The sequence below is a fragment of the Cherax quadricarinatus genome, chromosome 51 (genome assembly GCF_038502225.1).
Source record: "Cherax quadricarinatus isolate ZL_2023a chromosome 51, ASM3850222v1, whole genome shotgun sequence".
NCBI classification, from domain to species: domain Eukaryota; kingdom Metazoa; phylum Arthropoda; class Malacostraca; order Decapoda; family Parastacidae; genus Cherax; species Cherax quadricarinatus.
The window spans coordinates 10,309,531-10,335,258 of record NC_091342.1 but is presented as its reverse complement, the minus strand read 5'-3'; the positions used below and the strand labels follow the sequence as shown (position 1 = coordinate 10,335,258).

Genomic DNA, 25,728 nt, shown 5'->3' with positions numbered 1-25,728 from the left:
TATGCTGGCTGCCTTCACGAGGTGCCTGCCTTCACGAGGTGCCTGCCTTCACGAGGTGCCTGCCTTCACGAGGTGCCTCTTGAAGGCGAGGCACAACTCGCAACCCTGTATTAAATTTTATTACTTCAGATTTATAACGGATGGATAAGAGCTCTGGTTGGCAGCAGGTGCACGTGAGTGGAAATATCTGCCGAATAACAATGACATAGGTAGCTTTAAAAGGTTAGATACATAAACTTGATAACTTAAGCACCCCATACCTATCCCGTGGCGGTAGTCAAACTATTGCCGAGGAACATGGTGGATCCAGGAACTCTACCCCCAACATTTTGATAGAGCAAGTTACTCTGGTGATTAACATAGATGAAAATAATTTGTTTTAATTATATGTGATGCACAGCTGCACGTATATGCGAAGTGTGACAAGTGTGGCAGTAATGGGAAGGTGCGAGCGCACACGCATGAAAATTATCTTCATATGGCATTTGCTTATATAATTTTAAGTTTAATACCTTTAATTATTACTAGGTGATGCCGCGTGTTCAGATGGCTTCAAAGCTGGTTTAATACTCTTGTATGTAATGTTTCTCTCTCTCTCTCTCTCTCTCTTTCTCTCTCTCTCTCTCTCTCTCTCTCTCTCTCTCTCTCTCTCTCTCTCTCTCTCTCTCTCTCTCTCTCTCTCTCTTCCAAGTTTGGTGTTTGCTTTAATTTTTACTAACTCTGGGTAGAGTACCTATGGTAGTTTTGAAGGTTTCATCCCAGTAAACATCCCAGCACGAATGGAAGCTAAACTGGTCTCATCACCAGTACTAAATCAACCAACAAAGTCATTAGCTCAAGGTAAACACAGTATATAGTTGTTGTTTTTTTTAACCAATATCCAACGCCTAAAAAAAATAGATTTTTTTTTTTCATAAATTTCCTCCACGTAGGAGCAAATGCAGTGTTTGGAGTTTTTACAGAAACCCACAGTAGAAATTTCTTGGACAGCGAAGTCTATACTTCAAATTATAATTTGTGTAGATGTTATAGAGTAAATAGGTTGCAGGGACAAGTAAGTTTAATTTCAACATGCAAGATTTGACTAAAATGAAATAAAGATCTCAGACATTCCATGATTCTCTGAACCATTTATCTACTCCTTGAAAAGTGCAGACATAGCCCTTCTTCACAAACGAGGCAGCAGAACTTTGGCAAGAAAATGACATGCCAGTAGAACTAACATCACAAAATTTTTTTGAAAGGGTGCTGAGACTCCATCTTAAGGATTTTATGGAGAAGCGTGAACTACACAACCCAAAGTCATCATGGGTTTAGAATATTGAGATCTTGCTTGTCACAACTGTTAGATCATTAGGCCAAAAATAACTGAGGCCTTGGAAGAAAATTAGGACGCAGATGGGGCTTACACTGATTTTTGCTAAGCATTTGACAAATATGACCATGGAGTAATGTCCATAAAATGAGGTCAGTAGGTAAAACAGGAAAAACTAGGAAATGGATATTCAAATTTCTGACAAACAGAACACAGCATGGTAGTAAACATAAATATAATCACAAAGTAAAAAAAAAAAAAGCCCTGTACTCCAAAGCACTGTCCTGGCACCTCGACTGTTTCTCATCTTCATGGCAGACAATAACATCAGTCATGGTTTCGTATCAATCTTTGCTGGTGATATAAAAATAAATATGTAAGTTGCCTCATTAGATGATAAAGGAAAATTACGAACAGTTAGTCTTCAATGGGTAAATGAAAATGTTTAACGGTGACACATTCCAGGCAGACCCTCTTTCATAACATAAGAAACAGGTAAAGAACTTTGTAATGATAATGTCAGATATGTTATTTAGAGAACACAGTGAAACAGAGGGCAGAAAAATGACAAGGGTAAATAATGAGACCTTTCAAAACTAGAGAAATAACGCCAATGATTGTATTATTCAAATCACTTTTGCTCCCACGACTGGAATATTGTTTCGTGCTCATAAGTCTATTCAAGGCAAGAAAGGTATCAGAGCTGGAAATGTACGGAGATGATTTACTGTTGGTAAATGATCTCTGCAGTAGTTTAAATGCTTAATAAAACATTTTATATCCTGGAAATGCTTCAAAATACTTAGAATGTACTCTTTGGAGGAAGGAAGCGAGATACACCTGATAATATATACCTGGTAGATATGAGTTCATGTCACAAATCTGTATTCCTCTATAACTTACTGGAATGAGAAATACGGAAGGAAGTGTAAAATAAATCCAGTGAAAAGCAGGGATCACCAGATCCCTGTATTAACTAACCTCTGGACCCAAGACTTCAACCTGCTACCAGTAGATGTAAAATGTATTGCCAGAACATATATGGAAGTCAAGAAATTGGTTCCTACTTCTGCTTGGTGCCAGAACTACGAGATTGTAATAATTGTGGGGGCCAGCAACCAACAGACAGCAACAACAACCTGCTGAACAGACACTTAGAAAGAAAATTTGGCCAGAGGCCTAACTGTATAGTAGAAAACCCTCGAAATCGATTACAGGTATGTCACAGGCACCTATGTTACTTGGGAATTTACTCTCTCTCATGATAGTGTATATCACACGCTAAATGGATACATTAATAATGTGCTGCTACCCTGTTCTATACGACATTACATAGGGGAAACAAAGGGGGGGGGAGGGGGAATGCTAGGCGAGCAGTGGGTGGTGAGGAAGCAGGTGTGAGGTTGGTCATGTGTGTCAAGGTTCAGGGTCAGTCTGTTGTCCCCGTCTGAGTGCACACCTCACTCTTACGCCTTGCTGATACTACAAGTTAATTTCCTTTAGATTAATAACCAAGTAGGCTTGATGACCCATGAAAGCCAAGCAGCGTGGCTTATGTTGAGTTCCTTAGATTCTCCCGCAGGATATGATATGACCTTAACAATCTACTAATTCCTAGGTATTTATTTACCCTGTGAACAGTGGCAGAAAGAGATAAGGGACTTATCCAATCGTCTCGTCCCGCCCGTGATTTAACTCTGGTCATTTCGGTTGCGAGCAGAACCCTAGACTGGTTCTACTGGAAAGCCTGTTTGGAGGCAGCAGTGGCGATGGCAGGGTGTACAGGGGAGTGGCGATAGGTAGTGAGGTACAGAACAGGGGGAGGAGGGTGTAGAAAGCGTGAGACCAGTTGAAGGTAGTGAGGCGTAGTCATAGGTGAACGTGGAAGTATATAAGTTTTTATTGTTTTTTAAGTAACGTCATTATACTGCCAGATGTGAATATATTTTAACGAACACTCGAATATTTCCACTAAGATTGTTGTCATAAACCAACGAAACTCATAAGCATTTTATCCTTACACACCTGCCCACCTAGCAGTAAAAAACAGGTACCCGTGTGTTAAATTATTGAGAGCCTCGTCCAAGTAAAAATTGCTAAGCGAAATTGTTAGACATTGAAGTTCTGTTAGAAATTGTATCCTGGACGAACCTGAAATATAGAACAATAATAATCTTGGTTTAATAAGACACGTGAGCAAACACTAGGACATATTTATTAGAGAACGTTTCGGTCCTGGGATCTTGATCACTTCTAACACAGAGAGGTTGCTATCGTACTGTCTTTTGAACTTCCCTGTGTTAGAAGTGATCAAGGCCCCAGGACCGAAACGTTCTCTAATAAATATGTCCTAGTGTTTGCTCACGTGTCTTATTAAACCAAGATTATTGTTGTTCTATATTTCAGGTTCGTCCAGGATACAATTTCGAACAGAACTTCAATGTCTAACAATTTCGCTTAGCAATTTTTACTTGGACGAGGCTCTCAATAATTTAACACATGGGTACCTGTTTTTTACTGCTAGGTGGGCAGGTGTGTAAGGATAAAATGCTTAAGAGTTTCGCTGGTCCTGGGTTCGGTTGAGAGTCGCTGACAGTCTCACCATAAAGCTGCTCGGCACCCCAGGCAGGGTATTCATAGTGAACGGGGTGGTGGAGGTGGAGTGTTCGTTGGTCGTTGATAGTGCAGTGGAGTAAAGTGGGAGATTGGTTAAATAACGTGTGGTGGAAGTGAGGTTATTATGCGGGTGAGAGAGAGAGAGAGAGAGAGAGAGAGGGGAGTTAAAAATGTTAGGAGTGGGGTGGGGTGCACTTGTTTTTTGTGGAATGGTAAGCTAGTGGGGGTGGGGGTCGTGGTGGTAATAATACCATTTCACCCCCTCCCCATCTCTTCCTCTTCACCCCCACTCGCTTGACCACCCTCCCACGTGTCTTCTGCCACAATAATTGCTTACGTTTCTTGACCGGTAATGTTTCTCCTCCAGCTAACTCAACGACAACAGTGGTCACCACAAGAGGAAGCAACCTGTTGTCAGTTTTGTACATCCACTTTCACAAAATTTACTCTTCCTGCATTTCTACATCTTGTTTTTCACTAAAATTTTAACATTTGTTTTTCTCGGTTAGGTTAAGGTTAGATTAGGTTTGGCTTGGCTAAGTTAATGTATATTAACCTATATTTCCTTATAATTGACCGACAATAAGAAAATTAAAAATCCTGGTGGCTTATGTTTGGCATTGCAGTGTGTATACTGAAATTTGGGTCATGTATTTTCGCAGGCACTATAACAAATGCTGAAGATGGGTTGTTGGGAAGGGAAGACCACATCAACGATGTGTTGCCCTTCTTGTACTGTCTCTTCGTAAGTCATGGTGCGTCTGCCTGTTGCTACTTTTATTCTTCACTGTCAGTTTTCTATCAAGTCTCGTCTTAATCCACCACAATTAACCTTGCCAAAATTCAGAACTCTTGACAATATTCTCTTAAGTTTCTCCATGTAACATCCTAACAGATTTTCTTATTACTTTGGGTTTCCAGATTAACTTTCCAGTTCTTATATACAGTAAATAATTTGGTCTCCGTGCTTAAACTAATATATTTGCTCAGGGAGGAAGTGTTAATAGTTTTAGAGAGCAGGTTTCGCCTGCTTCAAGGCGCTCGTGATTATACTTAAAGTATTTCACTCTCATTAAAGTTGATGCACTTTAGATGATTTTATACATTAAGTTTATTGGGGCACAGGTATACATAAGTACAATTATCATACTATAAATTTCATAGGATAACCCCCAAAAAAGTCAGTGACTTATTTCCATTGAGGTCCTGGGGGAGGGGTTATGCTAGTCAAGGGTTGATCCAAGGCATTGAAGGCTAGCTTGGTTCAAACCGGATTACTACACGTTTCCGAGGCGCTTTGACTCTTATGGGTTTAGTGCCTCGCAATGACTAATAATAATCCAGCCTTTATGTCCTGTTTATGATGTGCTTGTAGAATATTTGGGAAAGGTTTGTCAAGGTTAGGCAAGTTAAATGGTGTTGGTAAGAGAGTGTACATGTGAGCTGGTCAGGTGTGCAACAGCAGCCAAAAAAAAATTTTTTGCCAGTAACTTGTGTCAATGTTGATAGTGAGGGCGCTTCACACAAGAACCTGATCTATTACTTCGAAATATGCTGGTCAGTCAAGCTGTTGGCGGCGACCCAGTCTTCATGCGGGTAAAGGGGCTGCCCTAACTTCGTCAGATCAAGAATTAGACACATGCAACAAGTGGGTATCTTTATTGTAGACGTTTCGCCATTCAGTGGCTTAATCAATATAAATTCAATTATATAATTGGAAGACAGAACTATATACAAAAGATGAGGCAATAGCCCTTCAGCTTTGGAGTTGAAGAGCACCGTAGTCTTGAAGAGTCTCCGACTCTTCAAGACCAAGGCTGAAGGACTGATTACCTCACCTTCTATATATAGTTCTACAGTCTTCCAATTATATCTTTGAATTTGCATTTAAGACACTTAGGTGTTGCACATGTTTATCTTGTCGGTATTGTATACCATATATGTACAATTCCTCAGATCAAACCTGATTTCTATCCCATTCTCCCAGTTTCCAGGCGTTGTGTGATCTCTGCTGCTTTTCCCTCGCGTTCAGGAATATGGTAATGTAAGCAGCGATTTTGAATAGCCTCGGACCTTGAAAACATTCCAGAGTCTGGTTGTAAGAGTTCAGTGATGCTGGTAGCGTCCTCAACTCATACATTGAAGGAACGGAATTCGTTCCCCGGCACGGATGAAACGTTGGGCATGTTTCCTTACACCTGCTGCCCCAGTTCAATTAGTACGCAGGTACCTGGGTGTTAGCTGACCAGTGTGGGTCGCACCCTGGGACTCCATTGGAAATAAGACACAGCTCCCGATGGCGCACAGACTTTATTGGGTTATCCTGGATGGCTAACCCTCCGGGTTAAAAATCCCAACAGAATCTTATCTTACACTTCAAGTTAGTACTCCCTTATACACTGTGGTGCCGGGGATGGTGGTTATCGGTGAGCGAGGGCGGGTGCTGGTGGTAGTTGTGGTTGACGAGTGAGGGCGGGTGGTGATGGTAGCAGCAGCGGTTGGCGTGGTGGAGACGGCGTACCTGCCTAACCACACCTTCAACCATTCACTTCTCGATAACATTTTTTATTTGTATCGTTAGTTTCCAATGTGAACCTTCTAATACGTTCTATTTTTACAGTTTAATGTTGATCCATATTTTATTTTTTTAATAACCCTTCACGTATTTCTTCCATCAGCTATTTCCACAGGTCCATCTAAGGAAACTTGTCCCAAGGTTAACTTGCTTAGCTGCTTGCTCGAGTGCCAAGGGATCACCCGCCTTCAGGATTAGCTCCACAAGACGATTTTGGTGGAGAAGAACACGTGTGGGTTAAGTCATAAGTAGGCGGCAAGTGGTGGGAAGACGTCGGTTGCCGATTGCAGCATCTTAAACCAAAATGTATTTTTTCTTTACAGTATTTATATTCGTGTTTAATTTTAAAGTAGCTTCCTGGATGTTCTCAGTCTTGTGAACGGGAAAAATTAGATTTCATGATAATGTTGCATTTGTTCGACTTTTATAGAGGTATGTTGACTGGCGAATTGGCATCATGGGTGACAGTGGCCTTTGTTTTGAATCTGACGTTCAGTGTGGTTTTACCCAGCAGCATGAGAGGAAGTGCGCTGCTGCCCCTCGTTTGTGTTGTCTGAGACGCGCATGGTGTTTTAAACTTGTCAATATTCATCTTACTCAGTGAAGGAGAATCCCACGCTTGTGATATATAGGAATAAAAAACATAACGATTCATTTATTAGCGATAATGGTTGTAATTAATGTGTACAAAAAAGTGATAGTAATAATTCCACTCAGCCAGTGACTAGTGCATTTTGAAATGTGTATTTTGTAGTTTCGAAAACTTACATTTGATTTAAATGTCCAGTGACTGTGGTTGGTGAAAAGTTGACGAAAATGTGTTTGGGTTAAATTGCTTTGATGAAAGCTGACAGTGTTGTGTTTGTGGTGCACTTAAGAATGATGTGTGTGTTGGTAGCGGCGGGGCTCCCCACCAGTGAACTCAGAGCTCACTTCAGCTCTCCTGCCTTAGCTGGGAATATACGAGGGCTGACTCAACAAAACAACATAGGAACATGAGACCCCAATGGACACACATCATCCTGTTTGACTTTATTTGATAATCCTAGGTTAAATCTACATAATTTACCACTAATATATGCCAACAACAACTGTGTACCCTCAAAACCATTGTACGAATTTAGTCTCCAGGTACTGTTTCTAAGATAATTTATCGAGTTCTGAATAAAGTATCTTTGCCTTCAGGAGCAGTGCAGCAGGGCTACTGGCCCGTGTTAAGCCCTGTTCAGACCCAACTATTCTCCTTCGTGTAATTTTCAAAGGAGAAATGATATTGAAATACTTAATGCTTACAAAATACTGTATACACCCTTTCCAATCAATATACGATGTATGTGTGAAAAAATCACAAAAAAACATGCGTGAAGCAAGTGTAAAAAATTACTGCACTGAAAAAGTAAATAAAAAATCTGAGCGCTTTCAAGTGCTTGCACACATCTTTAGAGGATTAGGAAGGAGAGGAGGCACTTTGTGTGGGGGATTTCAGGTTAACATTGTATTATGATTACAAACAAAACTTTGAGATATCACCTCACATGAATGATACCTGAGTGAGGTATTACCTCACTTGTTTGATACATGATACGTATCACCTCACTTTGTAACATAAACTGTGCCCCCTCTGCTTCTCCCTAATCCTATGACGAAGTGTGTGTACGGACATGAAAGTGCTCGTTTTCCTGTTTTTTTTACTATGGTAAGATTATATATATATATATATATATATATATATATATATATATATATATATATATATAATATATATTATATATATATATATATATATATATATATATATATATATATATATATATATATATATATATATATATATATATATATATATATATATATATATGCGCAATAAGATCAAAGGAAACAGGTGATATCAGAATATGCAAAAAAACACCGTGAAAGAATAGTGAAATTCCAAGCGCATGTAACTCCTTGATAATGTGAGAAGTCATGAAAGCGCTTGGAATTTTACTATTCTTTCACAGTGGTTGTTTTGCACATATATATATATATATATATATATATATATATATATATATATATATATATATATATATATATATATATATATATATATATATATATATGTGTGTGTGTGTGTGTATATATATAATTAATTTCCTCTTTGAGCCTACTACAGTATTGCAAACAGTAATGGTACAAATGAATCTACATTGAGAAAATAAAACAGAGCGTATGAATAATATTGAATATTTCGGCCTCACATCGTGACCCTCTTCAGTACGAGGTTGAAATATACAATACTCTTCTTAACCTTCAGTTTTGCCCCTGACGTTGGATCACCTTAACGCGGTAACGAGGCTTAGGTGATATGTACCTTAACGGAGGGGAAAGGGGCTTTACCTAAGAACCCAGCGGTACTTTCGGCATATACTATGGTTGGGGATATTTACCCTTTAGTCGAAGGTTCTTGGCACTGCTAATGACACGGAACGAATACTAGATATGGATTGTGAAAATGTGAAAAATAATTTGAACAGTGTTACCCACGAGACCTGGTCACAGACCGGGCCGAGGGGGGCGTTGATCCCCGAAACCCTCTCCAGGTTTACTCCTGGAATAGTTCGTAATTATTATTTAAGTAATGTGAAATTTCTCACTACAGGAGGAAGTTAATAATGATCTAACTAAAATTCGCCTGTCGCGACCTTCTGGTTACTGGTCCTTATCGACCAGGCTGTTGGTGCCAGTTGCACACAAAACCAGCCTTACCTCTACCACTACTACTACTACCACTACCAGCCTTACCTCTACCACTACCAGGTAGTGGTAGTTGTAAGCCAGGTTGTTGTATGCACAACAACCTGGCTGGTCAGGAATTGATTTGAATAACCTGTCAAGTTTCCCTTTGAAGGCAGCCTGGGGTTTTGTTGGTAATTTTCCCTATGTGTAAAGGGAGTGTGTTGAAGTCTTGGTCTCTTCTGTGTAAATTTGATAATGTTAGAAACGGAAAATGTTTTAAGTAAATTTATTTAAGTACAGGTACAAGCAAGTACAATTACACAAATTTAGGTGATGACAATTGTCATGCATAGTAAAATATGCAAGACAGGCCACGGGTGAGATCTTCAGCTCAAGATCTTTCACATGTTTACGTGCGTTATCAGGAGTTATGCAATGTTGCAAGATTAGCAACAAGTGGAATGAGAGGGTAGCGTGGCATCACAGCGATCCCTTACTCGGAGAAAAACTTCCTCTCATTCTACCTGGTGCTACTCCTGCAACACTGCATAACTCATGATGACGCACGAAGTGTGGAAAATCTTGAGTTGAAGATTTCCATCCCCCGTGGCTTGTCTTGCAGTGTTAAAATCGTCTACCTGCGATTGTATTACTTAGTAACATACGTGTAAACTACCTAAGATAATACAGTAAGAGTCAGTGTCAAAACCAAACGGTTCTAAATCTTTGAAAATCAAACAGTGAAACCTGTTTTGTCTCTGTGGGCTAGTTTATACATCTAACCAGTGTTTTGCACTTGTCTGGATAACAGACATGTGTAAAAACTTGTGTAAACAGCTGACCGGGCCATCTGTTAGAGGATTATATGCTCATTTAGCAGGAAAAACAAAACTGTTAACCCAGCTATGTTAATTATAGCGATCGCTGCATACATGACTGAACTCGACGCTATGTTGAATAAATATTTAACATTTGACACATTCTGTTGTGTCTAGTTGAAATATTGTACTGAATTCGTAATTCCTGGTTGGGTTTTTATGGGAGAAACAAATGAAAGTTAGTTTCATTTTGTCGCAAACTTTAAAATAGACATGGTCTGCTGGCCAGTGGTAAAATAGTTTGCTGAGTCAGTGCCGGCTAGTGGTAGGATAGTCGGCCAGTCCAGTGCTGACCACTAGTAGGATAGTTGGGTAGTCCAATGCTGATCACTGGTATGATAGTTGGCTAGTCCAGTGCTGATCACTGGTATGATAGTTGGCTAGTCCAGTGCTGATCACTGGTAGGATAGTTGGGTAGTACAGTGCTAACCAGTGGTAGGATAGTCGGCCAGTCCAGTGCTGACTACTAGTAGGATAGTTGGCTAGTCCAATGCTGATCACTGGTATGATAGTTGGCTAGTCCAGTGCTGATCACTGGTATGATGGCTAGTCCAGTACTGATCATTGGTATGATAGTTGGCTAGTCCAGTGCTGATCACTGGTATGATAGTTGGCTAGTCCAGTGCTGATCACTGGTAGGGTAGTTGGGTAGTACAGTGCTAACCAGTGGTAGGATAGTCGGCCAGTCCAGTGCTGACTACTAGTAGGATAGTTGGCTAGTCCAATGCTGATCACTGGTATGATAGTTGGCTAGTCCAGTGCTGATCACTGGTATGATGGCTAGTCCAGTGCTGATCATTGGTATGATAGTTGGCTAGTCCAGTGCTGATCATTGGTATGATAGTTGGCTAGTCCAGTGCTGATCACTGGTATGATAGTTGGCTAGTCCAGTGCTGATCACTGGTAGGATAGTTGGGTAGTACAGTGCTAACCAGTGGTAGGATAGTCGGCCAGTCCAGTGCTGACTACTAGTAGGATAGTTGGCTAGTCCAATGCTGATCACTGGTATGATAGTTGGCTAGTCCAATGCTGATCACTGGTATGATAGTTGGCTAGTCCAGTGCTGATCACTGGTATGATGGCTAGTCCAGTGCTGATCATTGGTATGATAGTTGGCTAGTCCAGTGCTGATCACTGGTATGATGGCTAGTCCAGTGCTGATCATTGGTATGATAGTTGGCTAGTCCAGTGCTGATCACTGGTATGATAGTTGGGTAGTACAATGCTAACCAGTGGTAGGATAGTTGGCTAGTCCAGTGCTGACCACTGGTAGGATAGTTGGCTAGTCCAGTGCTGACCAGTCGTATGATAGTCTGTTACCATGGCACAGAGTGGCATTGAATCAGTGTTTATATAGCTTGTTGCCAGTGTGACTCCTACCACTGCTTCAGCACCAGACCTGTAATTATCCTCTGGAAATAGTTTAGACGCACGAGTCATTCTACAAGCTCTTAAAAAAACAACACATGTGGCTCACAACACGAAAGTGACAGTACAGTTGCGCCTCCCAGGTCAATATGGGTTTACAGCAGGACGCTTCTGCCTCGCACAGCTGCTAGTTCGCAACACGTGATTATGAACGCACTGGGAGACGTTAAATTCTGATTACGATAGCCATCGATAAGTGTGATCATAATGGAATAGCACACGCAGTGTGTGGAAAACGAATTTACTAGAAGCGAGGGATGATGGATCGACCTCTTAACAAACTGAACGTAAGTTAAAATGAAATTTTTGAAGGGGTGGATCGGTAAGCCAGTGGAAGGCCTCGATCATTAGATCAGAACTCCTGTAGCTGGGTCACGTAACTAAAACTCACGTTAGGAAGCATTTATCAGATTTCCTGACGCATCTTACCTAAGTGCTTCCAGAGTATAAAGCTCTGTTTCTCAAAAATAAAATGCAATCAAATCATCCAGTAGAACAGATAACTAAAATGCCTGTGACATACTTGAGACCAGTACATAGAGGTGTACTTCAGCTCGTTCTGAGGCTAGACTACTAATTGACTGATCAGCTTTTGGCAGGCAGACCAGTATAGATATCACAACCTGGCTGATCTGCAGGAGCTGGTCCTTTGTAGACTGTGTAGATTGAAGACTTGGCCCTCGAATATTTTCCATGTATGCATTAGGTATCTCATTTCCGTTCCAGATAGTACAGCATAATCAAAGTTTTTTGAGGCGTTCCCAGCAGTTTAGATGATTTCAAGTCTTACAAGACTGTAAACGCGACTTTGGAACAGCCATGTTGGGAGGTTTTACATTCAAGGTGTGCAATAGATATCGCAGCTTCAAGGAACATGGTGGACTGGAAAATAATAACCTTTAAAGCAAGATATACTAAGCCAATGATACTTTTTTCCTAAAGGCGCTTGTACTGTGTGATTTGAAGATTGCAGCACATTGTCAACCCCTTTGAAGTAGGCGATTTTTCAGATCTGGAGAATGAGCAGAAAACTTTCACTTCGTCAATTTAAGTGCCTAATTCTGTCAGGCAAGAAATATATCATACCTGAAAATATTTCAGGGATTTGTTCCAAATTTGCACACTGCAATAACCCCTTAAGAAAGCGAGAGACATGGTAGACCGTGCAAAATACTCATAATGAAAAGCAAAGGTTATAAATATATGTAAGAGAAACTAAAAAAAGTGGGCTTTAGATTTTTAACACCCTTCAAGTGTAAGAAAAATCAGCAGACCCATAACTGTCCCTTTATTAGTATGTTAATATGAAAAAGAAATATATAATGTGAGAATGATATCTGAATATTCGTTGATGTCGCCGTGATACATGCTTTCTACCTGCCTTATAGACACAGTGACAGTATAACTGTGCTCCCTGGTGGTGAATGTCTTGTCATGCCGTTAGTCAGTTCTTGTTCACTTGGTATTATGCCTGTGTGTGTGTTTACTGTCTGGTGGAGTTACTGTGAAATCTGTTCGTTTCACTCACACCTACACTTCTGAAAACTTATCATTTCAGTGTAACGTTATTCCCTCTGTAGTATATATTGTAGTACTTGTGCTATTTTGTACTGTAAGTAAACATTGAGAGTGTGCAGATGACGGTATGAACTTTGAAAACTGCTGATAAACTCTAAAGTGATGTGTCATTTTGGTCATGGATTGCATTGAGGCAATCTTCTCTATTGCCACAGCCTTCAAGGTCACATGAGATTTATCTTCAATTGGTCCTGGGAGTGTTGATGGCTTTGGGGAACCTTGTAGCTAGAGTGTACTTAGTGCAGATTCTTTATTGATTTAGGCCTATTACTATTTTATACGTTTTTAAGCGTTTTATACGCGTTCTTGAGTAGTTAGGAATTTACGTGGGTGGATTTGTGATGTTGGCAAGCGCAGAGGATAACTCACTTATTATTGTATTAGAGATCACATACATATGTGTGATTACACGTTTGTTGTCCCAGAAGGATAACTACACTAGCGCGACTTGCAGTGATCAATCTGCTTTTAACCATTGTTAGTGCCTGATCTCATGGGGTTAGTCATATCACATTGTGAAACTAGTTATGGAGCTTGCTTCCACTTCCCCAGCAATGTGTTTTATCGTTGTTTACGCTGACCTACTTGTACATCGTTGGTAAGAACTCGTTGAGATTGAGGTGCAGTTTTGCTCTTCATATTAGAGACTGGACATGATAGCTGTAGAAAACAGAGACGGATAATCAAGATAATTCCTTGTAATGTAAAACACATTAGCAGAGAGAACCTTTGTATTATACATTTCGAAAAGGGCTGTATTAAATCTACAGAGGCACACAAACTTCATATAATTAGTAGCCTTGTCTTGTTAGGCAGGAAGCAGAGTCGACTGAATAGTTGAGAGGGCCAGGAACTACTCTGAAGAAGGTCTTCTGGCCTGTCTAAGATACGATTTCGGTGGGTTGAGGAACAAGATGTTAACCTTTAGAAATTTGTAAGCGGAGGTGCAACCTGAAATTATTTACTGTTCTCTTCAACGGTGCTGCTATACACTTCAATAGCACCATTGAGCAAGATATAGGATCGTTCTTGGGGATGTAAATAGCGTGCTGAAAATTTCCAGCCAAGACAGGACTCGCAGCAATGGTTTCAAGTTGCAAAAATTCAGATTCAGGAAGGATATAGGAAAGCACTGGTTTGGTAATAGAGTTGTGGATGAGTGGAACAAACTCCCGAGTACAGTTATTCAGGTAAAACGTTGTGTAGTTTTAAAAATGGGTTAGATAAATACATGAGTGGGTGTGAGTTGGGCCTGACTAGCTTGTGCTGCTGGGTCTGGTGCCATGCTCCTTCCTTGAGTGGAGGTGACCAGACTGGGTGGGTCATAGGGCTAATCGGGGGGGAGGGCATTGGTCTAATCCGGGTGGGGGACATGGACCTGCTCCGCATGGGCCAGTAGGCCTGTTGCAGTGTTCCTTCTTTCTTATGTTCTTATGTACCTGTACTTGCATATTTACGTGTGTACCCACCTAATTGTGGTTGCAGGAGTCAAGTCATAGCTCCTGGCCCCACCTCTTCACTGGTCGCTACTAGGTCACTCTCTCCCTGCTCCATGAGCTTTATCATACCTCTTCTTAGTCAGTTTATTCAGGTATACACAAATAGTTACATAAATTATCATAGCAGCATATGTGTAAAGTACCTAGGATAACCCAAAAAAGTCAGAGTGACTTATTTCTTAAAGCTATATATGGTACCTGCCTCCACTATCTCACTTTACAGACTATTCCACTCACTGACGACTCTCTGACTGAAGAAATACTTCCTAACATCGCCTGTGACTCATCTGAGTCTTCAACTTCCAATTGTGACCCCTTGTTGCTGTGTCCCATCTCTGGAACATCTTGTCTCTGTCCACCTTGTCGATTCCTCTCAGTATTTTATATGTCGTTCATATGCTGCAGCAGTTATTTAGTTGAAGTGCGCCTCAGTAGATGTGCTTTGGTACTGTACACACAGTGTGTGTGTTTGGGGCTTTCGTCGCCAGAAAATTCAGGTCATGCAGTTTCTCTGAGGACCTGCAGCTCTTTCCTGCCCCACAATCTGCTGCTGCCCGCTGAGCCAGACCAGGCAGCCACCCCAGCCACAGCTCCCATGTAACTTACCGCAGCCACCCACCGACCCTCAAGAGGTTATTGTACCTTACACACCAAGAGAGAATGTCCACTGTGCAAGTGTCATCGTGTCAATGTCCACTGTGGGTGTCATTTTAACTATGCTAATTGTGCTCGGATGTGATAAGTTTTCTTCTTGAATCATAATATCAATGAGAGTGAGTCGAATTATTTGTCATTATGGGGTTATCCTTAGACCATTGTAAAAAAAAAATATAGTAAGGACAGACCTAAACAAAAGCTTGCTTATCACCGCGCGAGTTATCATTGATTATAATCAATATAATTATAAGCTCAGTAAGGTGACTTGTATGTCAGTGGTAGTAATTGGCTCTACTGAAATGACCCGGGTTCGAACCACTGGTGGTGGGGTGAGACTAATACTGTAGGTCATTATATTTACTCCTGCTGCCCCTTGTGTCGCACCCGTAACCCAGGTTCCAGGAGCAGAAAAGCTCTGGTAACTCTTCAGTAGTAAAGGTATATATCTAAGGTTGGGAGGACCTGAAGGACTTGGATGGAAATTAGTCGTGCTGCTTGGCTTTATTGCTATATTGGGTTACCTGGTTACCTGGAGGTTATTCCGGGGATCAACGCCCCCTCGGCCCGGTCCATGACCAGGCCTCCCGGTGGATCAGGGCCTGATCAACTAGGCTGTTACTGCTGGCCGCACGCAGTCCAACGTACGAGCCACAGCCCGGCTGATCCGGCACTGACTTTAGGTATCTGTCCAGCTCTCTCTTGAAGGCAGCCAGGGGTTTATTGGTAATTACCCTAATGTTTGATGGGAGGCTGTTGAACAGTCTTGGCCCCCGGACACTTATGGTGTTTTCTCTTAGTGTACCATTGGCGCCCCTACTTTTAATTGGGGGTATTTTGCATCGCCTGCCCAGTCTTTTACTTTCGTAGGGAGTGATTTCTGTGTGCAGATTCGGGACCATTCCTTCCAGGATTTTCTAAGTGTAGATTATGATATATCTCTCTCTCCTGGGTTGTCTTGGGGTTTGAAATTTTAATTTTGTCTTGGTTAACTGTTACAAGACACTGAAAAATTCGGAGCATCCTGGATTAGACGTTTTTAATGTGTTCTTATTTTGTTATTCGCATTTGTTAAAACGATTCGCAACGTCAGTTCTTGAATCTTACGTTCATTTGTTAAGGCAATTCATAACATCAGATTCTGAATGATTCCTGTAATCTTGCAAATACTAGTTTTGTCTTAAGTTAGGGTAGGTTACGTAAATTTACAAAAACATATAGCCACAATTATGGAAATTAAAATAGCCGCAACACGTCTGGCAACACGGTGGCTCAGCATTACCAACAAACACCGAGATTTGCACGCGTATACTGGACGTAATAGGTATAAAATACAGTGGTGTAATGTTTATGGGATTGGTGGAGGTGTGTTGGAGTGGTATAGCTTCGCCTGGGAACTTAGTGTCACGGGAGAGTTAGGAAGGACTCGAAGCTTCCCAGTAATGGTGTACAAGGTGTTGTGGTGAGAGCCAGTTCATGCAGCCCAGCCAGCTCAGGCAGCCCAGCCAGCTCAGGCAGCTCAGCCAGCCAGGCAGCCCAGCCAGCTCAGGCAGCCCAGCCTGCTCAGGCAGCCCAGCCAGCTCAGGCAGCCCAGCCAGCTCAGGCAGCTCAGCCAGCTCAGGCAGCCCAGCCAGCTCAGGCAGCCCAGCCAGCTCAGGCAGCTCAGCTCAGCCAGCGCAGCCTGCTCAGGCAGCCCAGCCAGCTCAGGCAGCCCAGCCAGCTCAGGCAGCCCGGCCAGCTCAGGCAGCCCGGCCAGCTCAGGCAGCCCGGCCAGCTCAGGCAGCCCAGCCAGCTCAGGCAGCCCAGCCTGCTCAGGCAGCCCAGCCAGCTCAGGCAGCCCAGCCAGCTCAGGCAGCCCAGCCAGCTCAGGCAGCCCGGCCAGCTCAGGCAGCCCGGCCAGCTCAGGCAGCCCGGCCAGCTCAGGCAGCCCGGCCAGCTCAGGCAGCCCGGCCAGCTCAGGCAGCCCAGCCAGCTCAGGCAGCCCAGCCAGCTCAGGCAGCCCAGCCAGCCAGGCAGCCCAGCCAGCCAGGCAGCCCAGTCAGCCAGGCAGCCCAGTCAGCCAGGCAGCCCAGCCAGGCAGCCCAGAAAGCCAGGCAGCCCAGCAAGCCAGGCAGCCCAGCAAGCTCAGGCAGCCTAGCCAGCTCATGCAGCCCAGCCAGGCAGCCCAGCCAGCCAGCCAGGCAGCCCAGCCAGCCAGGCAGCCCAGTCAATCAGCCAGGCAGCCCAGCCAGCTCAGGCAGCCCAGCCAGCTCAGGCAGCCCAGCCAGGCAGCCCAGTCAGCCAGGCAGCCCAGCCAGCCAGCCAGGCAGCCCAGCCAGCCAGGCAGCCCAGCCAGCTCAGGCAGCCCAGCCAGCCAGCCAGCCAGGCAGGCCAGCCAGCTCAGGCAGGCCAGCCAGCTCAGGCAGCCCAGCCAGCTCAGGCAGCCCAGCCAGCTCAGGCAGCCCAGCCAGCTCAGGCAGCCCAGCCAGCTCAGGCAGCCCAGCCAGCTCAGGCAGCCCAGCCAGCTCAGGCAGCCCAGCCAGCCAGGCAGCCCAGCCAGCCAGGCAGCCCAGGCCGGCTCAACTCGTGTGGGGACATACCTGATTCACCCAACACCATGTATCCAACTGACTATTGTTTTTATTTGACACAACTTACAGTGGTAGTGTTGTAAAAGACATGTAATCAAACAATTCATTACAAAACCGAGGAAAAGATAAAAATAATTGTTACCTTAACTTCAGGTACTGGAAAGCCATAAATGAAGAAGTACCAGGAAGCAATACAAGTGTGTCAAAGCGCATCGCCCAGATATTCAAACAAAGTAGAAATAAATATATCATTGTGAGGGGAGGACGGGGAGGAGCGCTGAAAAAGAAAGTTCTCGAAACCAAGACGGAACCAAATCTATTTAAGTTTGTTCAAGTTAAGAATAAAGTTAAGTAGCTTGTCTGCCTCACTATTAGAGGGAGAATCGAGCGTCTACCACTCTGCGTTGAGTGACCCACACAAGTGTGTGCATGTGTGTTAATACTGAAGACTGCACCACGAGTACAGCTCTGCTCTTGTAACTACAAACATTGAAGACTACACCACGAGTACAGCTCTGCTCTTGTAACTACAAACATTGAAGACTACACCACGAGTACAGCTCTGCTCTTGTAACTACAAACATTGAAGACTACACCACGAGTACAGCTCTGTTCTTGTAACTACAAACATTGAAGACCACACCACGAGTACAGCTCTGCTCTTGTAACTACAAACATTGAAGACTACACCACGAGTACAGCTCTGCTCTTGTAACTACAAACATTGAAGACTACACCACGAGTACAGCTCTGTTCTTGTAACTACAAACATTGAAGACCACACCACGAGTACAGCTCTGCTCTTGTAACTACAAACATTGAAGACTACACCACGAGTACAGCTCTGCTCTTGTAACTACAAACATTGAAGACTACACCACGAGTACAGCTCTGTTCTTGTAACTACAAACATTGAAGACTACACCACGAGTACAGCTCTGTTCTTGTAACTACAAACATTGAAGACTACACCACGAGTACAGCTCTGTTCTTGTAACTACAAACATTGAAGACTTCACCACGAGTACAGCTCTGTTTTTGTAACTACAAACATTGAAGACTACACCACGAGTACAGCTCTGTTCTTGTAACTACAAACATTGAAGACTACACCACGAGTACAGCTCTGTTCTTGTAACTACAAACATTGAAGACTTCACCACGAGTACAGCTCTGTTCTTGTAACTACAAACATTGAAGACTACACCACGAGTACAGCTCTGTTCTTGTAACTACAAACATTGAAGACTACACCACGAGTACAGCTCTGTTCTTGTAACTACAAACATTGAAGACTACACCACGAGTACAGCTCTGCTCTTGTAACTACAAACATTGAAGACTACACCACGAGTACAGCTCTGTTCTTGTAACTACAAACATTGAAGACTACACCACGAGTACAGCTCTGTTCTTGTAACTACAAACATTGAAGACTACACCACGAGTATAGCTCTGTTCTTGTAACTAGAAATGAATAATCACAAATAGGTTCTCCAGTATCTCCTTCCTCACACCAGTTAGTCTCGTTTTGCAATGCTGAGCACATTGGTTGTGAAGGGCATCGTGTGAGTTCAGCGTTGAACACGAAAGGATAATTCTGAGAGAGCAAACAACAAATACCCTGCTTGTTAATGGTTCAGAGACAACCGAAACGTTGTCCAGTTTTTTCAGTTTGTTGATCTTCAGTAGTTCTAGCCATTTTTAAGTTTTGATGGGACTGTGATGGTGCAGGGGCTCTTGATCCAAAGAATTGGAATTATCCTTCCCTTTCTCGGATTAACCCTGATGACCTTTCTCAGGCGCTAAATAACGAGAGAACAAATGTAGCAGTGATAATGGATGATTTAGGGTTAGTAGATGAGGGGGTAGGTGTTAGTGAGGGGTGGCCCTGAGAGCTAGTCACGATATTAACGTTTTGCCTCGAGAGGCTAATGTATCGGGACAGCGCCACTCGTGCATTGAGCGAACATACACGAAAGGGGTATGTTGTATACCAAGGTGTACATTACAGTCCAGATAGTTGACACACTATTGACGATATCAACTTTTGTAAGTCTTGGTTAAGTGTTGGAGGGGATGCTCGCCTGGCCTTGACTGTGGGCCAACCCTGGCAAGGTCTGGGAGCATCTCTATCCTCCGGCACAAAATATGTCGGCGTCCTGAAAAAAAAAAAAAACATAATTCAAGGTGGAAGGTGGTTGCCCGTTTCCTTCTTGAATTGCCTTTGAATAGTTGCTTCCTGCAAGCAACACTTAAGACAGCGTAATCACCCGTCCCATGATGACTGACAGCAGTATTCTGTGTTTTGTCGTGTTTTGCTACAGGATGTATATAAAGTGTTGTCGTGTTTTGTTTACAGGATATAAGGTGTTCATAGTGCTGCTATGTAGACTGAACCATTGTGTTTTGACAAACACGTTAACACAACAACGTGTCACTACAGATAGATGATGGTAACAGTTGTTAATAGCGAAGCGGTGTGTTGCGAAGTGCTTGCCTAAGCCTGGTTTACACTGGAAAAGCATAGTGTACCTGTGTATAGAGGAGCCAGGTGTGGTGTTAGTGATGGGTGTCGCAAGGTGGCGGCTTCAGGAGTTGTGACACTGCCTGGGATAATCCCGCAGCGGCGGGGGCCGCGGGGGCGTGGACACACTTCCTCTACTGTTGTTACTTCTGCTGCTGTCGCCGCCGCTGCTGCTGCTGCACAGCCCCGCGCCCCAGCCTCCGCCGCCGCCATGGATCGCAAGTCAAGGTCCCCGCTCAAGAAGCCGGAGATTAAGCGTCGCACACTCAGCATCACTCGAAGACGTAGGACCTCCGTTGATGATGGTCGTCAAGTCACTCATGCCAGAAGTAAGTGTATTTGGCTCTCTCTCTCTCTCTCTCTCTCTCTCTCTCTCTCTCTCTCTCTCTCTCTCTCTCTCTCTCTCTCTCCTTCCCTCTTATCACTCGAGGGTTATACAGTTTTATGGATAAGAGTTTTTAATGTGTGTGTTAAGAGTTACGAGTTATCATTCTTCAGTTTATTTCAGAGTCAGGCACCAGCAATGCCCTCATTTATAAAGCTATTATATTACGTTATTTTGTTATAAAGTTATATGAAACTCTTCAAAGGTATATACGTATTATACATATTTATGTGTGTTAAAAGTACTGAATGACCTCTAGGTTGTCGTTTACTACTGTTTAATCTCCTGTTATGACTATAAAGATCGCTTGTCAAGAGGACAAACCAGTCTTCAAAATAAAGATATCCAGGTGTTGTTCATGTGTCTAACTCATCACAAGCCTGTCAGTCAAAACGTGAGGTTACTATTATTGTAACTGTCAGGGAAACATCAGCTGACATTGAGTCTACCTTACGCTGACCCATTCAGTGTTGCTGTTGGTTTTATGATGTGGTGGGCAAGATGCAACCGCTGGAATAGCGTCCAGTAGATAGTGGTGTGTGAAGTGACATGCTAATGTGGTGGCTGCTGGTCCTATAGCTGGCTGTGACGAAGCGACCGTTGGTTTGCTGATTCAGTAGTCTGAAGATGAGAGAGAGCTTGTGCACTTGTATGTACATAGCTCTGAACCTTCGACATCACTAGAATTCTTGTTCGAAATCGGGATACTTAGGTCAGTCATAGGTGGCAGAGGTGAACAGAGAATTTGAGACGTTAAGAAAAAGGGAGTGAGAAGCTACTGTAGGTATTCTGAGCTTTCGCACACGACAACGGGGAAGAACAGAGGAATCGCCGGAACTTCCTAAGGGAGAAAGAGAAAAGTTAGATGAACATATAAAGAGAATAAACGAAGAGACTTTGTTTCAGCGACTAGTTTGTTCACCTTATAGAATTATATTGTGTACGGTAGAGCAAAAGTAGTTTCAGTAAGAGTAGAGCTACCCCTTCCCTTTCCTGGATCAAACTTGGTTACCTGCTATTCCCCAGGCGCTGTTTGACCTCTAAGGGTACAGCGTTTGCATATTCATAGTAATACTAACTAGATGTATCTCGGTCGCTGCGTGATCCCAGAAAGGTAGTTGAGTAATGCATCCTGAACCATGAACCTCTTGCACAGAATTGGAATTATGCAAGGTGGCCATAAAATTATAATGCAACAAAAATGTAAAATTACTTGTTTGTCCCTATGTGTACTTGTATGTGTGTACATTTAAGTAACTTTATTGATGTAGTTTTTTAACTGTAGTGTAGATGCGTCTCTGGCAAGACAGTGATGTTGATGAAACTTACTTTTTTTCTTTTTCGGGTCGTCCTGCCTTGATGGGAAACGTGTACGTATGAACATTTGTGTATGTTCACTTATATATGTACATATCTATCATAGGTAGTAGGTTGGTAGACAGCAACCACCCAGGGAAGTACTACCGTCCTGCCAGATGACTGTGAAACAAAAACCTGTAACTGTTTTGCATGATGGTAGGATTTCTGGTTTTCTTTTTCTGTCTCATAAACACGCTAAGATAACAGGGATATCTTGCTACTCCTACTTACACTTTGGTCACACTTCACAGACACGCACATGCATATATATATATACATACATCTAGGTTTTTCTCCTTTTTCTAAATAGCTCTTGTTCTTTTTTATTTCTTCTATTGTCCATGGGGAAGTGGAAAAGAATCTTTCCTCCGTAAGCCATGCGTGTCGTATGAGGCGACTAAAATGCCGGGAGCAATGGGCTAGTAACCCCTTCTCCTGTATACAATTACTAAAAAAGAGAAGAAGAAAAACTTTATAAAACTGGGTTGCTTAAATGTGCGTGGATGTAGTGCGGATGACAAGAAACAGATGATTGCTGATGTTATGAATGAAAAGAAGTTGGATGTCCTGGCCCTAAGCGAAACAAAGCTGAAGGGGGTAGGAGAGTTTCAGTGGGGGGAAATAAATGGGATTAAATCTGGAGTATCTGAGAGAGTTAGAGCAAAGGAAGGGGTAGCAGTAATGTTAAATGATCAGTTATGGAAGGAGAAAAGAGAATATGAATGTGTAAATTCAAGAATTATGTGGATTAAAGTAAAGGTTGGATGCGAGAAGTGGGTCATAATAAGCGTGTATGCACCTGGAGAAGAGAGGAATGCAGAGGAGAGAGATTTTGGGAGATGTTAAGTGAATGTATAGGAGCCTTTGAACCAAGTGAGAGAGTAATTGTGGTAGGGGACTTGAATGCTAAAGTAGGAGAAACTTTTAGAGAGGGTGTGGTAGGTAAGTTTGGGGTGCCAGGTGTAAATGATAATGGGAGCCCTTTGATTGAACTTTGTATAGAAAGGGGTTTAGTTATAGGTAATACATATTTTAAGAAAAAGAGGATAAATAAGTATACACGATATGATGTAGGGCGAAATGACAGTAGTTTGTTGGATTATGTATTGGTAGATAAAAGACTGTTGAGTAGACTTCAGGATGTACATGTTTATAGAGGGGCCACAGATATATCAGATCACTTTCTAGTTGTAGCTACACTGAGAGTAAAAGGTAGATGGGATACAAGGAGAATAGAAGCATCAGGGAAGAGAGAGGTGAAGGTTTATAAACTAAAAGAGGAGGCAGTTAGGGTAAGATATAAACAGCTATTGGAGGATAGATGGGCTAATGAGAGCATAGGCAATGGGGTCGAAGAGGTATGGGGTAGGTTTAAAAATGTAGTGTTAGAGTGTTCAGCAGAAGTTTGTGGTTACAGGAAAGTGGGTGCAGGAGGGAAGAGGAGCGATTGGTGGAATGATGATGTAAAGAGAGTAGTAAGGGAGAAAAAGTTAGCATATGAGAAGTTTTTACAAAGTAGAAGTGATGCAAGGAGGGAAGAGTATATGGAGAAAAAGAGAGAAGTTAAGAGAGTGGTGAAGCAATGTAAAAAGAGAGCAAATGAGAGAGTGGGTGAGATGTTATCAACAAATTTTGTTGAAAATAAGAAAAAGTTTTGGAGTGAGATTAACAAGTTAAGAAAGCCTAGAGAACAAATGGATTTGTCAGTTAAAAATAGGAGAGGAGAGTTATTAAATGGAGAGTTAGAGGTATTGGGAAGATGGAAGGAATATTTTGAGGAATTGTTAAATGTTGATGAAGATAACAAAAAGGCACAATACCGTGACTGGAACGATACACAAATAACCCGCACATAAAAGACAGAAGCTTACGACGACGTTTCGGTCCGACTTGGACCATTGACAAAGTCACACTAACAGAGGAGGAGCAGGACGGCTATATATAGGCAGGAAGAGGTGGAGGTAGTAGTAGTGGTAGTAGTAGTAGTAGTAGTAGTAGTAGTACAAGAATTGTATATAATACCGACAGGATGAAATGACACACGCACAACACCCGGGCATCCTCACCGTAGACGTTTCGCCATCCAGCCAGCCACTGGATGGCGAAACGTCCACAACAAAGACAACCAGACGCCGCACATGTGTCTAATTTCATCAGTAGATGTAGTAGAAGAAGAAGAGGTAGTAGTAGTGGTAGTGGTAGAAGTGGGAAATAAGGAAGACGAGCCAGTCAAATACAAAGGAAGGGGAGCACTGCAAGAGAGCTAGAAACCCACAGAGGGAGAGCAAGCGCACCGAGGTGCGTGAAAGGGGAAGTGGTGAAATAAAATAAAGAAGGAACAGAAACACGAGACAGGAGAGAGAAAGACAACCCAGAGGAGAAAAGGAGAGAGGAAAGGGGAAGAGGAAGAAGAAAAAGAAGAAGAAGAAAAAATGAGGATTCAGGTTAAGTCACGGGTGTTCTGAAGTTTGGAGCATTTTACAATGTAGTGGGAGAGGAAGGCATCTACAGAGACGAAGCCCTTAGCCCTGGCTTCGTCTCTGTAGATGCCTTCCTCTCCCACTACATTGTAAAATGCTCCAAACTTCAGAACACCCGTGACTTAACCTGAATCCTCATTTTTTTTTCTTCTTCTTCTTTTTCTTCTTCCTCTTCCCCTTTCCTCTCTCCTTTTCTCCTCTGGGTTGTCTTTCTCTCTCCTGTCTCGTGTTTCTGTTCCTTCTTTATTTTATTTCACCACTTCCCCTTTCACGCACCTCGGTGCGCTTGCTCTCCCTCTGTGGGTTTCTAGCTCTCTTGCAGTGCTCCCCTTCCTTTGTATTTGACTGGCTCGTCTTCCTTATTTCCCACTTCTACCACTACCACTACTACTACCTCTTCTTCTTCTACTACATCTACTGATGAAATTAGACACATGTGCGGCGTCTGGTTGTCTTTGTTGTGGACGTTTCGCCATCCAGTGGCTGGCTGGATGGCGAAACGTCTACGGTGAGGATGCCCGGGTGTTGTGCGTGTGTCATTTCATCCTGTCGGTATTATATACAATTCTTGTACTACTACTACTACTACTACTACTACTACTACCACTACTACTACCTCCACCTCTTCCTGCCTATATATAGCCGTCCTGCTCCTCCTCTGTTAGTGTGACTTTGTCAATGGTCCAAGTCGGACCGAAACGTCGTCGTAAGCTTCTGTCTTTTATGTGCGGGTTATTTGTGTATTGATGAAGATAGGGAAGCTGTGATTTCGTGTATAGGGCAAGGAGGAATAACATCTTGTAGGAGTGAGGAAGAGCCAGTTGTGAGTGTGGGGGAAGTTCGTGAGGCAGTAGGTAAAATGAAAGGGGGTAAGGCAGCCGGGATTGATGGGATAAAGATAGAAATGTTAAAAGCAGGTGGGGATATAGTTTTGGAGTGGTTGGTGCAATTATTTAATAAATGTATGGAAGAGGGTAAGGTACCTAGGGATTGGCAGAGAGCATGCATAGTTCCTTTGTATAAAGGCAAAGGGGATAAAAGAGAGTGCAAAAATTATAGGGGGATAAGTCTGTTGAGTGTACCTGGTAAAGTGTATGGTAGAGTTATAATTGAAAGAATTAAGAGTAAGACGGAGAATAGGATAGC

At 42.8% G+C, this 25,728-nt stretch overlaps 1 protein-coding gene across 5 annotated transcripts in view; it reads left to right on the top strand.

Annotated features, from left to right (window-relative positions):
- kat80 (katanin 80) overlaps window positions 1-25,728 on the top strand; it is a 319,028-nt gene that overhangs the window by 53,958 nt on the left and 239,342 nt on the right. For 3 of the 5 annotated variants that reach the window (XM_053784828.2, XM_053784830.2, XM_053784825.2), the window contains exons 1-2: window positions 6,998-7,057; window positions 20,194-20,687. The exons of 1 other annotated variant lie outside the window; for it this stretch is intronic. In XM_053784828.2, coding sequence (XP_053640803.1) covers window positions 20,570-20,687 — 118 coding nt within the window. In that variant the 5' untranslated portion in view covers window positions 6,998-7,057; window positions 20,194-20,569. Of the gene's footprint in view, window positions 1-6,997; window positions 7,074-20,193; window positions 20,688-25,728 lie in introns of those variants that run through there. One more of the 5 variants, XM_053784826.2, reaches the window with a different exon arrangement.